Source organism: Euleptes europaea, chromosome 11 (genome assembly GCF_029931775.1).
Source record: "Euleptes europaea isolate rEulEur1 chromosome 11, rEulEur1.hap1, whole genome shotgun sequence".
In the NCBI taxonomy this organism is placed as follows: Eukaryota; Metazoa; Chordata; class Lepidosauria; order Squamata; family Sphaerodactylidae; genus Euleptes; species Euleptes europaea.
Window position 1 is genome coordinate 58,612,045 of NC_079322.1, and position 15,519 is coordinate 58,627,563.

The 15,519-nt window shown below is 43.2% G+C and overlaps 1 protein-coding gene across 1 annotated transcript in view; it reads left to right on the forward strand.

Annotated features, from left to right (window-relative positions):
* The window catches only part of KIAA1217 (KIAA1217 ortholog), a 452,893-nt gene that overhangs the window by 339,667 nt on the left and 97,707 nt on the right, over window positions 1-15,519 (forward strand). The window contains exon 6 of the mRNA XM_056857670.1: window positions 13,766-13,964. Coding sequence (XP_056713648.1) covers window positions 13,766-13,964 — 199 coding nt within the window. The remainder of the gene's footprint in view (window positions 1-13,765; window positions 13,965-15,519) is intronic.

Sequence of the window (15,519 nt, forward strand, 5' to 3'; positions counted from 1 at the left end):
AGGCTTCATGTGTAGGAGTGGGAAAACAAACCCGATTCACCGGATTAGAGTCTACTGCTCATGTGGAAGAGTGGGGAATCAAACCCAGTTGTCCAGATTAGAATCCACCACTCTTAACCACTACACCATGCTGGCACAACGGTCCATTGCCTAGTCTCCTGACATTCCCCCTTATCCCCCACTCCGGCCACTTCTCCAAGTCACTGTTGTGGCCATTGGCCAAATCCATTTGGTGATAGATTTAGATGTAGATGGGTTTTCTTGGCAAATCCTGCCCAGAGACAGGCAGGCTGTTGCTGTATAAGGCAAGGTTACTGATTACTGAGGAAGGCAAAGGGTTATTGCTATAGTATTGTGTTATTTTGGTTGATCGTAATAAAAGGTATAGTGTGGCTTTTGTTGTCATGTAGCTTCTCTTCAGCAGGAGTCCATCTCCCAGCGTGCAAAGTATCATAAAGCAAAAAGACTGGGTCATAAATCACGGGGTTGCTCATAAACTGAGCATAGTGGTTTATTTATTCTGTTAACAATCCCAGACCATTTTTATCAAGAGTGCTTTGATATCTGATACATAATCTGCTTTTCTCTTTTTAAAAAAAATTGAAATGACAGGCTGTTTCGACTGGCTTCTGGAGCCTACAGAGACCAGGAATGATAAAAAAAAAAAAGTTAGTACTCCTGCATATTAGTTTGCAGCAATCTGCCTTGCATTAATGCTTTGACCAGGAATTCCACACATTAAGCAATTTCATGTTATTGAAACATCATAGAGAATCATGCCATACACAGGGATCTCCTGTAGGAGAGGGGGCTCTATTTATACACATCTTTCTGTTGTCCACATGGGCCACCCAATTCACCTCAATAGACCATTCATTGCCCTGTTTTTGGCCCTCCAGAGGAACTGGTTGGCTACAGTGTGAGACAGGATGCCGGACTAGATAGGTCACTGGCCTGATCTAGAAGGGTTCTTATGTGAAATATGACCCAGGGATTGGACTCTCCCAGGCTATTGCCAATTCCACCAGCATCTGTTTCCCTCCTTTCTATTCTTTGTTTAATAGACTCTTCTCTCATAAATCTTGCTGGAGAAGAGACCTGCAGTGCGTCTCCCCCCCACCCCCCAATTAGCAGCAGGTGGCTCATCCCTCAAAGACAATGCCGCAACACTTACAAAGACAAGGCTGAAACGCTTGGCTTAAGGAGAAAAATTAAAATTACTTTTCCTTTGTTAGCAGTGTATCTTATCATTTACACTGGGATTTAAATGTTTTCTTTGGCACCCGTTGCTTTTGCAATAGAAAGTTGTAGCGTGAGTTTTCTTTTCTAGTGCTGACTTCAATGGAACGTATCGCAGTGGTGGAGCATTGCTAGTGCTTTTTTGGTAAATACAAGGTGTCAGTATTGATGTATAAGGTTGCAGTGATTTCCACCAATTCCCCCGTCCCTCTAGAGACCCCCACTAGGCTGTTTCTGAGGGTACGTTCACTCTTTCTCTGGCTGAGTGGGGCTGGCTGGCACACAAGGATCAGGACTTGAGAGCACCCCCCACCCAAGTGCCGGCACTCAGTACCAGTGAGTACCATCACAAAAAAGCCCTGGGTACGGCTGAGACGTTAGCAACAGCCTCAGCAAGGAGGTATATTGTCCTGCAGTTGTTCAAAACTGATCGGTGGCACAAAAATAACTGGGAGGGGGGTTGTGGCAGGCAAAGGCCATGTAGAAATTCACACATGCTATCCAGGATATTCCAACTACCCTGGAACATTTAACAAAGCATCCCCTTATGAACCTGCGTCCCGACTGAATTCATCAGTACAGAGCCCATCTAGATTCTCCCAACTTGTGAAGCGTAGCAGGTATTCTCTGGAGACACAGGCTGCAATCGGGGGGTGGGGGGTGGGGCAAAGCTCCATAGGAGCTGGCATGACCCCATGGCAGAGTAAGTGCCCATTTAACCCAGGTTAATGAGCACTTACACTGTCCCGGGGGGAACATATGATTCGATGTACTGACTCTTATACTACTGATGAGGCATGGAAAGTGCTCCTACATGGACTGATCTCATGATTCAATAGGAACAACCATATCTAGAAACTATGACGGAGGAGGAGCTTCTCGGCAAGATGGATGATCTTGTAAATTTCCACATTTACCTTCCCTAGGGATTGGTGATGTTGGTTGGCTTCAAATGCCAGTGCAATTTAAGGTGTCAATGGGCGAAAACGCATGGTCACTTTATCCTCCTTTAATCCCTGCTTTAGCCAGGATAGAACGCACAATAGGTGAAACGCTTGCATTCGATCCTGGCTGAATCCTGGCTGAAACAGGGATTAAAGGAGGATAAAGTGACTATGCGTTTTCGCCCATTGATTAGCTACATTGATTACACCGCTGTGCTGATAACATATTACTTATTATAGAATCAGCTCTGAAACTGACTGCTAAAGAATTTTGGCTAACTGGCAGCACAGAATACTCTTCTTGTCCTGTGTGACAGCTTTCTTCATTACGTGTCATCGCTGTTGTGACTGTTCAGCATATAAGAACTTGAAGTTATTTTCAGTGGTGTTTGGTTTAGGACATGCCACATGCATGAAATGTTGTATTTTCTGAGATGGGCGAAACCTTCCTTTTCTGCTCACACCTGGTGAGCAGCTATACATGTGGCTTAAATTGATCACATCTTCGCTCAGCTGAGGTCAATGAGCAATTTGCTATCATGGGTAACATTAGATAGGGTATGGGGGAGAGGGCTGGTTCTTCGAAGCCAAAAAAAAATGTATTTCATTTATTAAATGTGTTCTAGAAGGGAGCTCTTGCAAATTCTTTATCTCGATTTGTTACTGCAGTTACCAAAGGATTTTAAAAAAATAATTTGGGCTTTTCCCTATTCTTTTAAAAACCTTGTGGGTGTCTTATTTCTTCAGGATCTCTTTCCGTTGGATACCCCAAATGACACACCTCAACTGTACTCTCTAAGGTGATATTAAAATATTGGTGAACCAGTTAATTCACATTAGAGAATCTTATGAATTGAGAGGGCACTTTTCTAGAACTGCATTAATTGAAAAAAAAGCACACCTGAGAAACTTAAAAAAAAAAACTTACAAAGTGTCCACATTTACATCAAATGACCCTGAGAAAGCCATGGGGCACATTTGTCATGATCCCTAAATTTTAGCATTGTGGAAAGGCACAAAAAAAAAATACAAAGTCTGTGGTCTCTGCAAACATGACTGGGCGCAGTTTGAAATTTTCAAAAGTGAACAGCGTAGTGGAAGATCCGGGTTTAAATCCCCTCTCAGCCATAAAGCCTCCATGAGTGAACTCGGATGGGTCACTCTTTCTCAGCCTACCTTGCCTCACCAATGTGGTGTGGTGGTTAGCTTGTCAGACTAGGATCTGGAAGACCCAGGTTTGACCCCCACTCTTTTGTGGAAGCTCTCTGGATGACTTTGGGCTAGTCACACACTCTCAGCCTAAGCTACCTCATAGGGTAAAATGTGTTTGGAGGGTAAAACATAGGGTTTGGGGGGTAAAATGGAGAAGAGGAAAATGACAGAAGCCGTTTTGGTCCCCACTGGGGAGAAAGAGGTAGTATAAATGAGGTAAATAAATACAAATAAAATTTAAAAACATGCAGTGTTTGTGGTCTTAAATTCACATGTGGCTTAACATTTATAAATATTAGTAAAATCAGTTTGAACCATCCAACAACATTTTCTCCATCTCTTGAGAGCTTCTCCTCCAGTACTGTGAAACCTGTAGAGATATTTGTAATTAGTAACATTGTAATCTCAACAATATAAAGCTAAATCAAAAGAAACAATTTCCCCAAATTGGAAACGTGTGCTAAACTTAGCAATCCACCAAGTTTGGAAGCTTGTATAAAATCTATTGAAATGTGCCCTGAGCCCTTTGACCCCCTGAAAATTAAAGCCTTTAAAGATTCGGGCATTTCCCACTGCTCTCTCTTAACTGCTATGTTTTGGCATCTTAACCTGTCTTGAAAATGGTTAGAATTTTTATCTGGCTGGTCATTTGGCTGATTTGTCCCCTCTCCTCCTCTTCCACAAGTAAGAAACGGCTCCTTTGCTTATCCCTTATGCATACATTTATCCAAGGCAGATTGCACTAATGCCTTTCCCCTCCAATTTAAGGTTCTATTAGAGAGCATTTCAGCTTCCAGCACTTTGAAAGTAGCTGATAAGTAAATGAAGCTGGCCGATAAGTATACATAACGCAGAAATAACTATCTTACATTCAAGTGGGACTTAATTTGGATGAGCTGATGCGCCTGCATTCGTTTTCTGGTCGGATGTGGTTGTATCAAGGCCCAGTATATTGCCATCGCTCCATTCAAGAAAAGTGGAATCCTCCCTTGGGATCAAGAAAAAGCGACCCTCTCCCTGGAAGCATGAACTTACCCTATGGGGGAATGATAAGAATGGTATAATTAAGAGTGCAAAATTGGTATCCTTGGGGTGCTTAATAAGGATTTGTATGATGTCACTGCAGAGAGCCCCAGGAAATTTGAGTAATGTTTTAATAGCACAATTTGTTGCATGCTTATTGGGGAGTAAGCCCCCCTGAATTCAGTGGGATTTATTTCTTAGTAAACATGCATAGGTTAACATGAAGGGAGTTTTGTCGCTACAGGCTCTCACAAACATCATTCCTGTAGTAACTATCAGTCGCGCACCATCCACCTCCCTTTGAAGTCAAGAGCAGAATTCCCATTGCTTTTAATGTAACAAGGTTGACAAGCCGATCATCTGTCATAGATACCTGAAACCTGCTCCTGTAAGCTCCCTATATTCTTTGAAGTGGTGCCTCCTACCAAAAACAAAAGAAGGAGGCTGTGCTATTTGATTAGTCAGGGGGGACTCCTTCCCTTGAATTAATAGCTGTGGTTATTTTGTAAACAACCAGTTGATGAGTGGAGGTGAAGAATTCCTTCTCCAGGCACTTCCATTTGGCATTTCAGTCTGATAAACATCAGCAAAGAGCACAGAATGTGTTCCTTTCACCAGTGAGACCACTTTTCCCAGCTGCTACGCTGTCAGAAGGTGACATAAAGGTGTGCGCACCGCTTTGAAATAGACGGTGATGTATTAGTTAGACAGGAGTTCAAAGACTTCAGATTTCGCACCATTTCACGGCTTCCAACGACAAATGGCCTTGTCAAAACATTAATACTTCGGGAGCGATGTCTTTTTGCAGCCGTGTTCCCTTGCTACCAAGCTGTGACACTGTGTTTTTTTAAAGCAATGTCAGAAATGAGAATAGTTAACAAGGTGTCTTCCCTGTCCAAACAACTGGATGTCACATTAACATCTGTTTTATCCTGCATTTTCTCCCAACTAGTTTGAGCGGTGTGCGTGTTTCTCCCCTCCTCTATTTTTATCCTCATAGTCACCTTTTGAGGTTGGTTACCATTACAATGAGAGTGAATGACTGGCCCAGGGTCATCTAGTGAGATTCCTGGAGGAGCAGGCACTTGAACCTGGGTTTCTCCATTCCTAAATAAACACTCAATAGTGGCCCCAGTGCTTCATTCTGTGTGACCAGGCGCATAGTGAAATTGGGGGTGGGGTGGGGGTGGGCACAAGCAACCCTTGCCTATGTATTCTGACTTTGTTTTAATTGAATCTTTTGTGCATATCTCTTCTTCTTCTTCTATTTTCTTCTATCTGGTGCCTGCATGGCCTCTCAGATCTTGAATCAGCAGTTCTATCTCAAATAGAGAGAGGATCTGATTTACTTTTTTGTCACCAGCAATCACTCTTAGGTCATTTATGCAGGGGAAGTTTGTGTTTGGTTTGCTGCACAGTTTTCTGATCCAGATTCTCAAACATCGTATGCATGAATGCTCCCCCCTCCCCCCCGAAGAAATTCCAGGAGTACCTTGTGATTAATTATGCATCCCCAGTGAATCACAGAACTTCTGAGTCCCTCCCCAAGGCCTTGTTGCAGTTTACTTGGAGGGGGCAGGTCAGCTCTTAAAGGGACTGCTCCCTGTCTGTGTGTGTGCTTTTGTAAAGCTGGGTATTCCTCCCCTCCTTTCCTCCAACAGCTCCCTGCCAGGAGCTGCCTTCCAGCCTCTCTTCGGTTGGTGTCTTCCTGCACATTTCATAAAGGTTTCACTCCCTCTTTTGTGCTTTGATTTGAGGGAAGGGGTTGGATGGGAGGGACAGACATGTGGGAGGGAGAAGCCAGAATGGGCGTGGGGAGAGAAACCAAAAGTTAGGACTGTACATGGAAATGGTGGGAATTAGCCTTGCTTTTACCTCGAAGCAGAATTTAAATTAGTTATAAAACAGCATCCTAGAACTGCGTGAAAAGAACGAGGTACGAGCGAAATAACTTCTAAAGGTTGGTAAAATTATGAATAATGCAAAGGAAGCCTCGGAGCAGTCCAGCAGGGATCATGAGCTAAATACCCATGCATAAATAGCCTGAGAGTGGATAGAAACATAAAGCTGGGAGGGATATCAATGGTCACCTAGTCCAACCCCTGCACAATGCAGGAAATTGACAACTACCTCCCCCCTCCACTCCCCCAGTGATCCCTGCTCTATGCCCAGAGGAATGTTTGCTGTTTATTATTGGGTAAAGGACCCTTAAGCTTCTGTCTCTTTCCCTGGTCATATTGGTTGTCTGTTGCTGGGCAAGGAGAGCTGGCTCCATCTATTTATTCCTCATTGCAATAATCTGTCACACACACTCTCACACACACACACTGCAAGTGGTCAGATGGAAAGATTTCCAGCCATTCCCAAATTGGGAACTCTTGCAGTATGCATGAATGGACATTTTCTGGGTGAGGTTTAATTGTAAAATATGTGACCTCATATCCCTTAAAAATACCACACCTACATCACACATAGCCAGCAAAGTCACATAAATAGACATTCTGGGTGGCTGCCCAGAGCCACGGAACTGCCTCATTGTGAATCCTTATCCATGCCTGAGCCTTTCTTTTTTGAAATTTGGTATGTGTTTATACATGAATGGAGTTCAGTGGCAAGTTTAACAAGCTTAGCATTATGGACTTGGAAAGCTTTAAGAGGGGAGTGGACATGTTCATGGAGGAGAGGGCTATTCATGGCTACCAGTTAAAATAGATACTAGTCATGATGCATACCTATTATCTCCAGGATCAGAGGAGCATGTTGAATATAATAGGTGCTGTGAAACACAGGCAGGATGGTGCTGCTGCAGTCGTCTTATTTGTGGACTTCCTAGAGGCACCTGGTTGGCCACTGTGTGAACAGACTGCTGGACTTGATGGGCCTTGGTCTGATCCAGCATGGCCTTTCTTATGTTCTTATGAACCGTTGGATTAGATTGTACTGAAAGGGGATGTCAGACTTCTATTTATTGACACCTATACCAAATGCCCTGACCTGGATGGCCCAGGCTAGCCTGATCTCTTCAGATCTCAGCAGCTAAGTAGGGTTGGCCCTGATTAGTATTGGATGGGAGACCTCCGAGGCAGTCCAGGGTTGCTATGCAGAGGCAGGCAATGGCAAAGCCTGTCTGAACGTTTTTTGTCTTGAAAACCCTACAGGGTTGCCATAAGTCAGCTGTGGCTTGACGGCACAACCCCCCTCCACCACACCAAATGTTAGAGGCGGGATGAGCTGTTATTCATGCTAGTGGCATTATACTCCCATATATATTAATAGCTCCTACTGTATTTGCATATATTTCACTGCAGTGAGGCTGGGATGGAGCTGTAAATGTTTAACCAACATCTCACACTTTGTGAGTCTTTCTCAAAGCTGAGGAATTTTTAACGCCCACTTCAGTCTTGCTGCTTACAATTACTAAAGAGTGGTTTTTGATGAACAAACAGGTTTGGCCATACAATAAAACTTGACTGACGGACTGAATAAGAACGTGTAAGAGAAATTCCAAGCCTTATGCTGCCTCTTAGGCAGAATAAACATTAAAAACTAAAATATTTTCTGTGAATGGAAGGCATAAACTATATTTTCAAAATAGCTGTTTGAAAAGCTAGATTTCCTCCCCTCAAGGTTTATAGCAGTCAGAAAACCTCTGGAAGAAAAACAACCCAAAACTGAGATGGAGTTTTAAGACCTTTCCACAAACTTCACATGTAATTTGGATGAGTGTCCCCATCAGGGTTCAAATTGGGTGATACACATGCTGGTGTCCATCTGACGTTTTGGGCTATTCTATGACACAAGGTCTACTCATATCGTGATTTAATTTCTGTAATGTGTCATAAACCTTGATGTGCAAACATTAGCCCGGCTCTTCGATTTTGAACCCTTGAGTTATTCAGAGTTTGAGAGCGTCTTCACAGATCCCTCAACATTTAAATAAATAAAGTGCCTTTGCAATGATCAGTATATAGCTTCTGCAATCATCAGGTGCCTTTGCAATAGAGCTGCCAACTGACCACCATTAGATTAGTGGTGATGCTGTCAAGGAGTATGCAGAAGAACATTCTGCCAAGCTAGCTGTTTCTTCTTTTGGTGTCCCCATCCAACCTCCATTATTTACATACTTACGTTTGGCTGTAGCACCGTTCCTGGGAACATCCAACCAATCATGAGGCTCCCTTCCATCCATCAAACTGGGATTCTAGGGACTGTGGGTGCCTAGTACACAGCTAGATTTGAGTCGAGTAGCACCTCAGAGACCAACGTGGTGTAGTGGTTAAGAGCAAAGGACTCTAATCTGGAGAACAAGGTTTGATTCCCCACTCCTACACATGAAGCCAGCTGGGTGACCTTGGGATAGTCACAGCTCTCTTAGAGCGCTCTCAGCCCCAGCTACCCCCACAGGGTGTCTGTTGTGGGGAGAGGAAGGGAAGGAGATTGTAAACCAGTTTGATTCTCCTTAAAAGGTAGAGAAAGTCGGCATATAAAAACCAACTCTTCTTCTTCAACAAGATTTTCAAGGTATAAGCTCTCAAGACTCAAAGCTCCCTTCATCAGATCTGACAGAGGGAGTTTTTACTCTCAAAAGCTCATGCCCTGAGAATCTCTAGGATGCTACTGGACTTCAATCTAGCTCTTCTACTGCAAACCAACTTGACTGCCTTCTCAACTAATACTTAGCTGAGCATCAAGTTGATTGTCGCTTCACTGTGGGGAATCCCAGTTCTGGGAGGGATCTGTGGAAGTACTTCTGTCCAGCTCCTGTTCATTCAAATGATGCTTCTGCAGAGAACCTTCCCTGCTGACTTTTCCTGAGTTTATGAAGTGCAGTGGGTCCATTCCTTTATTTTACTTCTGTCTCTTTCCATTGGCTTATTGGTGCATTTTGAAGACACCTGTAAATGTTTGCTGTCATGGTCAAAGGCATTAAAAGCTGACTGACAGGTCCTGAATGAAAACAACCCAAGGCAACCTGTTTCAATTACTGATTTGCAACAAAGCCTCCCAGGAAACTAAATAGCCCCCAAGGTGAACATATTTCCCTTTTTTGTTTTGTTTCCCCCTGAGCTTCATTTTCTTTGTTGTAGAACTGAATAGGGTTTATAAATGAAATATTCCTTATCTTTGTGTGAAACGTGTTGCAGGGCAAAAATCCACCCTCTTCCAACTTAATCAGCAACCGTACTGGTGCCTATTGGATTTTGAAAATGTTTATGCTTCACTGTGTACCCGGGGGAAGCATGAAACGCACACCATCCCAAATGAAGCTGTGTAATCACATTTGTCCCTTACTTTAATCTGCTCTTCCTTTGTGTGTAAGCAGATATCTTGTGAATGCACCTGAAAAAAGGCCATAGAGGAAGCCAAAATACTGTTTAGTGTTCTTTCCTTGGCAAACACACATTGTGCAAGCTATGTTAATCCTAAAGAGAGAGGGAAAAAAGCTTTGATAGCCCCAAGGCCTCCTGTATTTTGTAACATTGAGTCCAGAAGCTCCAGTCTAAAAAAATAATGTAAACTAAGGCAACTCCATCTATTTCAGTGTATTTGTGGGAGGTACTTGTGTCAATATTTATGTTGCCTGTACATTCCTGGAGGCAAGGGGGAAAGGAAGCAGGTCTGGAGGAATGGGGTAGGCTTTAGAGGTGGTGTGGGAGTATCAGCAGAAGCATACAAGCTCTGAGAGCTGCCAGACATTTTTGAACTGTGCTCTGTAAATGGAGGAGGGGGATTCATAATTTTTAAGAGGAAAGAAGAGTTGGTTCTGATACCCCGCTTTTTCTCTAACTTTACATAGTCCCAAAGTGGCTTCCCCTCCCCACAACAGACACCTTGTGAGGTAGGTGAGGCTGAGAGAGTTCAGAGAGAACTGTGACTACCCCAAGATCACCCAGCAGGCTTCATGTGTAAGAGTGGAGAAACAAACCTGGTTCACCACATTAGAGTCCGCCGCTCATGTGGAGGATCAGGGAATCAAACCTTGTTCTCCAGATTAGAGTCTACCACTCTTAACTACTATACCATGCTGGCTGGAGATGCAGATCTTCAAGGGAGCTCTAGTCCTAGTCTTGGAAAGGCCGTCAGTGTTTCATTGGCAGGTTTGCAAGACAAACAGAAAACATGGTGAAAAGCAACTTGGGGGGTGAGGTTTGAAAGAAAAGATCGGTCAGAGGAAGGGGTTAAGCACACCTAACACCTACACACACACACACATACACACACAGTTGCAATGGAGAAAGGGCTGCCAAGCAAATGTTTTAGGTGACTGCAGTATAATGTGTTGCTTGGCCATCAGCCACTAGACTAAACCAGCTATTATTATCTCATTAACTCTCATACAACAGTGCATAATATAGCTATTCAAGGGACAGTATTGGATGACCTTCAGTGTTCTCCTAACAGACTTGGCTGTAGAAGGGAATGGGTCTAGGGGTACAAAATTCCAGGGGTACAGAGAGCCCGACAAGGTGCACTTGAGGGGCAGAAGTAATAGTAACATCCCCGTTCTAATCAAGCACCTTGTCTGCATGTGAGGCCCAAATGTGATGTGGATCTACCAATAAAAGGGCATATTGCTAATACAGTACATGAAAACACACTGGGATATGTATTTGGCCTTGTCCGTTTGTTCATTTTCTTGTTGGGTTAGAGAGCTGGTTTCACTGTGCAATGGTGAGCAGTAGATCTATGAACATAAGAAGAGCCTTGATGGAGCAGACCGGTGGTCTGCCTAGTCCAGCATACTGTTTTTTTCCCCACAGGGGCCATCCACTTGCCTTGGCGGGGCCAACAAGCAGGGCATAGAGGCCCAGACCCCCCCCCCCTCATGTTGCTTCCTAGCACAGGTGTTCAGATGTGGAGGTTCTCTTTAGTTACCTTGGCATAAGATCTACCAAGGTCAACATTTCCTGCATTGACTTGCAGTGGTTCTCAAGGGTCTTTCACATCACCTACCACCTGATCCTTCTAGATGGAAATGCCAAAAGGTTCTGTACACAAAGGAGGTGCTCTACAACAAAGACACAGCCTCAGCCTGTTACAGACAGTGACCTGAAGAAGATTGAATTGTCGTTCTATCTACATGTAGTAGGGACATGCACATTTGACACATTGGAACTTGCTTTTGAGTTTACAGGCATAGGATCAAGCTGTCTGGCTCGCATTCTTGCCACTTCCACTGAGAAGGTCCTGCTTACCCTTGTGGGTTGGGAACTTGGCTTTCAACCAGGCATTTGATTTCATTCTCAAAGCAAACAAAACCTCAACCAAACTGCTGCATTATATGTTTTATCCGGCAGAACAAAAATTATGCTGGGCCAGCAATTGAAGCTTGCCTATTGTCTGTTTTGTGTGTGTGAGAGAGAGGGTGTGTGTACAAAAGAGAACCTGCTAGAAGATGAGTTAAAGACAGAAACATTGCCGGTTTTTTTTTTCTTTTAAGAGTGAGAGATACACATCATCGGGTAAGAACGACTAATAGGAAGTAATGCTTAAGGCCCCAGGCTAGAAATATCACAAGGATCAGGAAGGTGACCTCAAAAACAAGCTCTGAAAGCATATGTTGCAATGCTGGGAATGGGTTACTGGAAATGCATTGCATTTCTCCTCTGGACTGTCCATCATGCTTCATTGGTGTTTGTGTGTTGGAGAGACTGAGGTTCAAAGCTCTAGTCAATGAAGTTTGCCTAGTGACTTTGGGCCAATCACCCATTCATAGCCTAACCAACCTTGTATGGTACCTGGGGGCATGTATGCTGTCCTCAGTTTCATGAGGAAGGGAGGAATACACATTTGTTTGTTTGTTTGTTTGTTTGTTTGTTTACAGAATTTATATCTTACCTTCCTGTCCTTATCAGAGCCACTAAGGTGGACAACAGATTAAAAAACATATATAATGAAAACATTGTCAAAACCAAACTAAAACAATAATTTTAACAATTAAAACCAAAGCTAAAATACACATACAAAAACATAAAAAACGACAATTAAAACATAGGCAGGATAAGTATGGGAAGGCCACACGAAACAAAAAGACTTTGCCCCCTGGTGGAAGATGGCAACAGAAGGGAACAGATGAGTGTCCCTGAAGAGAGAGTTCCAGAGTTCAGTGCAAAGATTGAGAAGGCCTTCTCCCATGTTGCCACCTACCTAATCTCAGAATGATTTAGTTAAGTTCATTGCACACATTATTTTCAACTACAAGTTACTGGAGAAATCTGGGTTGTGGGCGATGTGGTTTCCTTTAACATGTAGTTTATAAGCCTATTGATTTCAGTGGGCTCACGGGGGAGTAATTCTGCTTAGGATGGTCCTGTTAATGTCATATTTTTTGTAGATACAGGTGCCAGAATCTCATTTTTTTTCATGTTCGCAATTGTATGATTGCAATCATAGTTGTTGTTTTTTAAATGAGCAATTGCTTTGGCTGCAAAGAATAACAATGCTGCCCTAAGAAGAGTTACCCCCCTCTAAGCCAATTGACTTCAATGGTCTTAGAAGGATGTAATGCTATTTAAGATGATACTGTAACTTCCCTCCTTTCAAGGAACAACAATTCAACAGCTAAAGGCTGATTTAAAAATGCTGTGGCCAGACCAGTGTACAGTGTGGGGTGGAGGTAGTTGTGAAATTCCTGCATTGTGCAGGAGGTTGGACTAGATGACCCTGGTCCAACTCTGTGATTCTATGATTCTAAGGAAATTTAAAAGGGCAGTTGCAAAGAGAATGTGATCTTTTGTGAACAGGACTTACTCCTGAATAAATATGTAGCAGAGAGTTGCTTATGGAGGGACAGTGCTATATTTCCACGTGGAACTACCATTTGGTATTCCAGATGAATGAAGAAAAACAATGCCTCAGGGTCCTAGTTTGAGAACAACCATAATGGCAGCAATATTGTATTTTATCAGAGCGATCTGAAACAGAGTTGCACCCAGTCTATTGAAATCCATGGGCTTAGAAGGGTGTACCTCTGCGGCACCGTAAATATTCTGTAAATTCTTAAATCCCCCATGTTTTTTAACAAATGTTGGTTTTGCAGCGTGTTTTGATCTGGGCGAGAAAGCAGTCTTTCAGATGTGACAAAATAAACTGCCCTGACTGGACAAAAAAATACTTCCCTTACTGCATCTGTATCTCTTAAGAACATATAATCAATAGCCATAAAGGATTATATTCCTTTTCCTATACTGAATTAGGACGATAAGGGTAGTTATATATAATAGTAGTAGTATATGGCTAGAACTTACCTTCTGTAAATCAGATCTTTAATTGATGTCTTGCATCAAGTTTGAAATATTTCATTCGTTTTAACTAATTTTTTTTGGGGGGGTGTATTTTGCTTGTAGGCATTTTATATCTTCAGTACGGAGATGACACGAAGCAGCTAAAGATGCCCAATGAGATCACAAGCACAGACACCATCCGCGCCCTCTTTGTAAGTGCCTTTCCACAGCAGCTGACCATGAAAATGCTGGAGTCCCCCAGCGTGGCCATATACATCAAGGACGAGAGCAGAAATATCTATTACGAATTAAACGATGTGAGGTAGGTTAAAAAAATATATATGGCTGTGGTCGGGTGTAATTATTTTATGCATTCAGGGCTCTTACCTGGGGATGTTAAAAAATAAAATAAAGCAAATGAGAACTACTGTGGAAATTACATTGATGTTGAGGTGAGTGGGATGTAGGGTTGGCAACTGCTGGGAGGGGGGAAATGTCCTGTCACAAACATGAACATATGAAGCTGCCTTATACTGAATCAGACCCTTGGTCCATTGAAGTCAGTATTGTCTACTCAGACCAGCAGCGGCTCTCCAGGGTCTCAGGCAGAGGTCTTTCACATCACCTACTTGCCCAGTCCCTTTAACTGGAGATGCCAGGGATTGAACCTGGGGCCTTCTGCATGCCAAGCAGATGCTCTGCCACTAAGCCACAGCCCCTTGAATGGAGGTTTAATGGTGCGTCATTTACCAGGTGATGTGACTTACCTCCATGCCATGAAAAGCTTCAGCTGCCCATTTCTTCCCATTAAGCCTCTGTTAAAGGAACAGGACATTTTTTTGTCTCCAGTGGAACTGGAACCCCCTGTTCTGTTCTTCTGCATTTCCACATTGTTAAAAAATATTTTAATTTATTGTTAATTAAAATCCATATATAACATATTGTTTTGATTTATATTGGGAAATATTTCTGAAGAAGAAGAGTTGGTTTTTATATGCCAACTTTCTCTACCACTTAAGGAAGAATCAAACCAGCTTACAATCACCTTTCCTTTCCCTCCCCACAACAGACATCCTGTGAGGTTGGTGGGGCTGAGAGAGGTGTAAGAGAGCTGTGACTCGCCCAAGGTCACCCAGGAGGCTTCATTTGGAGGAGTGGGGGAACCAACCCAGTTCTCCTGATTAGCATCCTCCGTTCATGTGGAGGAGTGGGGAATCAAACCCAGTTCTCCAGATTAGAGTCCACTACTCCAAACCACCGCTCTTAACCACTACACCATGCTGACTCTCTGACTGCATCTACAGATAGCAGCTGTCATCCCCTGCAAATAAAAAAATAGGACAGCAGAGAAAGGTTCTAGCCGTTCTTGCCCCTTTCCCTGGTGTGCTACATTTTTCTATTTGCAAGAAGTGTTTTTATGTGTAAGGCTATTCAAAAATAGTGGCCTGTATCCTTCCTTAGGCAGTGGGTGTTTCCTCCAGCCTAAGTATCCTACCTCCAACTTAATGGAAGAGACACTCAAGCTGGAGGATACTCCTGAGACTGGAGGAAGGCTTCAGGCTTGGGTCAGAACAGGATACGCGCCAGTATTGACCCACCTACAATCTGAAACAGCACACACCTCAGGGCTTGACCACCTCATTCTGCTGCACATGTAGGTTTGTTTTAAAACATTTCTTATCATGCCTTTCCTACATTTTTTCTAACAAGAGCCCAAGGGGACAAACAATATATCCTTATGTAAAGCCTGTCAGGTCACAAAACACACAAGCAGCTCGTGTACACATAAGTGCCGAAATTTCAGGACAGTGCCCTGTGAAGCAAAGATCTTAACTGCCATTCTAAAGGTGAACAATGATGGGATCCTGCTGATCTCC